This window comes from Asparagus officinalis, chromosome 4 (genome assembly GCF_001876935.1).
Source record: "Asparagus officinalis chromosome 4, Aspof.V1, whole genome shotgun sequence".
In the NCBI taxonomy this organism is placed as follows: domain Eukaryota; kingdom Viridiplantae; phylum Streptophyta; class Magnoliopsida; order Asparagales; family Asparagaceae; genus Asparagus; species Asparagus officinalis.
Window position 1 is genome coordinate 90,621,211 of NC_033797.1, and position 1,749 is coordinate 90,622,959.

The 1,749-nt window shown below is 38.0% G+C and overlaps 2 protein-coding genes across 2 annotated transcripts in view; one reads left to right on the forward strand and one right to left on the reverse strand.

The window, feature by feature from the left end:
* LOC109837838 (lipid transfer-like protein VAS) lies at window positions 237–984 on the forward strand. The gene is made up of 2 exons (XM_020406204.1): window positions 237–681; window positions 765–984. The coding sequence occupies exons 1-2, from the start codon at window positions 372–374 to the stop codon at window positions 881–883; spliced, it is 429 nt and encodes a 142-aa protein (XP_020261793.1). The 5' UTR covers window positions 237–371; the 3' UTR covers window positions 884–984.
* Window positions 1,127–1,749, reverse strand: part of LOC109837837 (protein FATTY ACID EXPORT 4, chloroplastic) — a 13,348-nt gene continuing 12,725 nt past the window's right edge. Inside the window, exons 3-4 of the mRNA XM_020406203.1 lie at window positions 1,530–1,617; window positions 1,127–1,456 (exon numbers count right to left, since the gene is read on the reverse strand). Coding sequence (XP_020261792.1) covers window positions 1,326–1,456; window positions 1,530–1,617 — 219 coding nt within the window. The 3' untranslated portion in view covers window positions 1,127–1,325. The remainder of the gene's footprint in view (window positions 1,457–1,529; window positions 1,618–1,749) is intronic.

Sequence of the window (1,749 nt, forward strand, 5' to 3'; positions counted from 1 at the left end):
GTAGGATCAGTTGGCTTCCAACTAAGAACTACTTAAAACTACTTCCAACCACACTACACTGAACACCTCTCGATTGTACTGCTCTTAAGCAACTGAGACTGTCGTAAATATCAAGCTCTCAAATTTATTAATTAAAAGTCATGTTTCTTCGTATCATATATATAATACAGAAAATTAGGCCTTAGTTGGTGGGTAGCAGTCCAAATACCCAACCAAACCCTGAGTCACAGACAGAACCATTCACAATTTGAGGCTATCAACCCTAACCTCCACCAATTCAAATACTATACCATAATAAGAAAACCTTACCATATCACCATTATAAGTTCACAATAAAAATTAAAACATCACAATAAGAAAGAAAGACAACAATGAAGAAGAAGATGAAAATTTCTACATTGGCTTGTCTGCTAGCTTTATTCACATTAGCAACAATGTCAAGAGCTCAGGACTCCGCTTGTCTGAATGAGCTTGTGCCATGCCTGCAGTACATCAAATCCAAGAAAACTCCATCGAGAGACTGCTGTGATCCTCTGAAGTCGCTGATAAAGTCCGACCCTGGATGCCTCTGCAGCATGCTGGGTGGAAGTTCAGCAACAAAGCAGGCTAAGGTTAACATGACAGAAGCAATGTTTCTGCCAGTGAGGTGCGGGGAGCACGTGTCTGCTTCTATGTGCTCTAGTAAGCTTCTCGTATATATGAACAAATTTTAGCGTATTTCCGTGAGGATATTATAAAGAATTTGGTTTATTTGTTCTTTGCAGAGGTTTCCAGGTCAAAGAACAAAGGTTCAAGCTCAGGATCAAGGTTTGTGAGTCCAGATGGAATGATGATACTGTGCTTGCTTCTCCTGGTTCAGATTGCATTGGTGTTGATTGTATAATATGCTTACGGATTGTCATTTTTGGTGTCAATATTCCTTGTAGAATTGTTACAATATCGGGTTTGAACCATGCAATTCAATTGTTCGGTGCATTTAGTGTTCATGAAGTCTCTTCCACTATATTAAGATTTTGAAGTTACGGTGAGATTGAGGAGCATAAATTTTTTGTTTCTGTTTAAAATGCAGGTACCATGGAAATTGAACCTGAACTGCTACATTATCATCTTTCGAAGATGTGCTAAGGATTAAGAATTGTATGTTTACACTCTAACCAACACAATGAGGCTTTTTACATATATAAACATATAGATAGATCAAAGCGCACTGCAACTGCAAAATTTGATAAAATTTAGATAGTTCTTAAATAAAAACTACAAGTGTGAAAATTTCACACTTACCAAAAAAGTGAAAATCTAAGAGATGTGCATCTAAGGTAATTAAACTAAATGGGACCAATATCTTGTGGTATCTTATCTTGCACATAGGCAGAGTAGAACACAGTCAAGGCACCAACAGAAATGAGCAGCAAAAGCCCAGACGGGATAAACTTTCGTGTTGATGCTAACCTTATGCCTGAAACAAAGATGGAGGTGAGAAATAGCCAGACAGAATGATTTTTAAAAAAGAAAATCAAAGAAAGAAGTACCGAAGACAGAAGAAAAGAGGAAAGCAGATCCAAATGCAATGGCATCGCCCGCTTGCTTAGTCTCTGGCGATTGCATCAAGTAGTAGGCCTGTGCGCAAAAAGAAAGAAAACAAATTATCCATAGGGACTCGAGCCCTACTCCACAGATAATTCATACAATCTACATCTTCATATTTATTCAAACGTCAAAGTATAAACTGGTTGGTAGGTGGGGTGGGAT

Bases quoted from the DNA above. Each gene is read 5' to 3' on its own strand.
- LOC109837838 (XM_020406204.1), top strand. From the start codon at position 372: ATGAAGAAGAAGATGAAAATTTCTACATTGGCTTGTCTGCTAGCTTTA. The intron at 682-764 runs GTAAGCTTCTCG...TGTTCTTTGCAG, and splicing joins GTCTGCTTCTATGTGCTCTA to AGGTTTCCAGGTCAAAGAAC.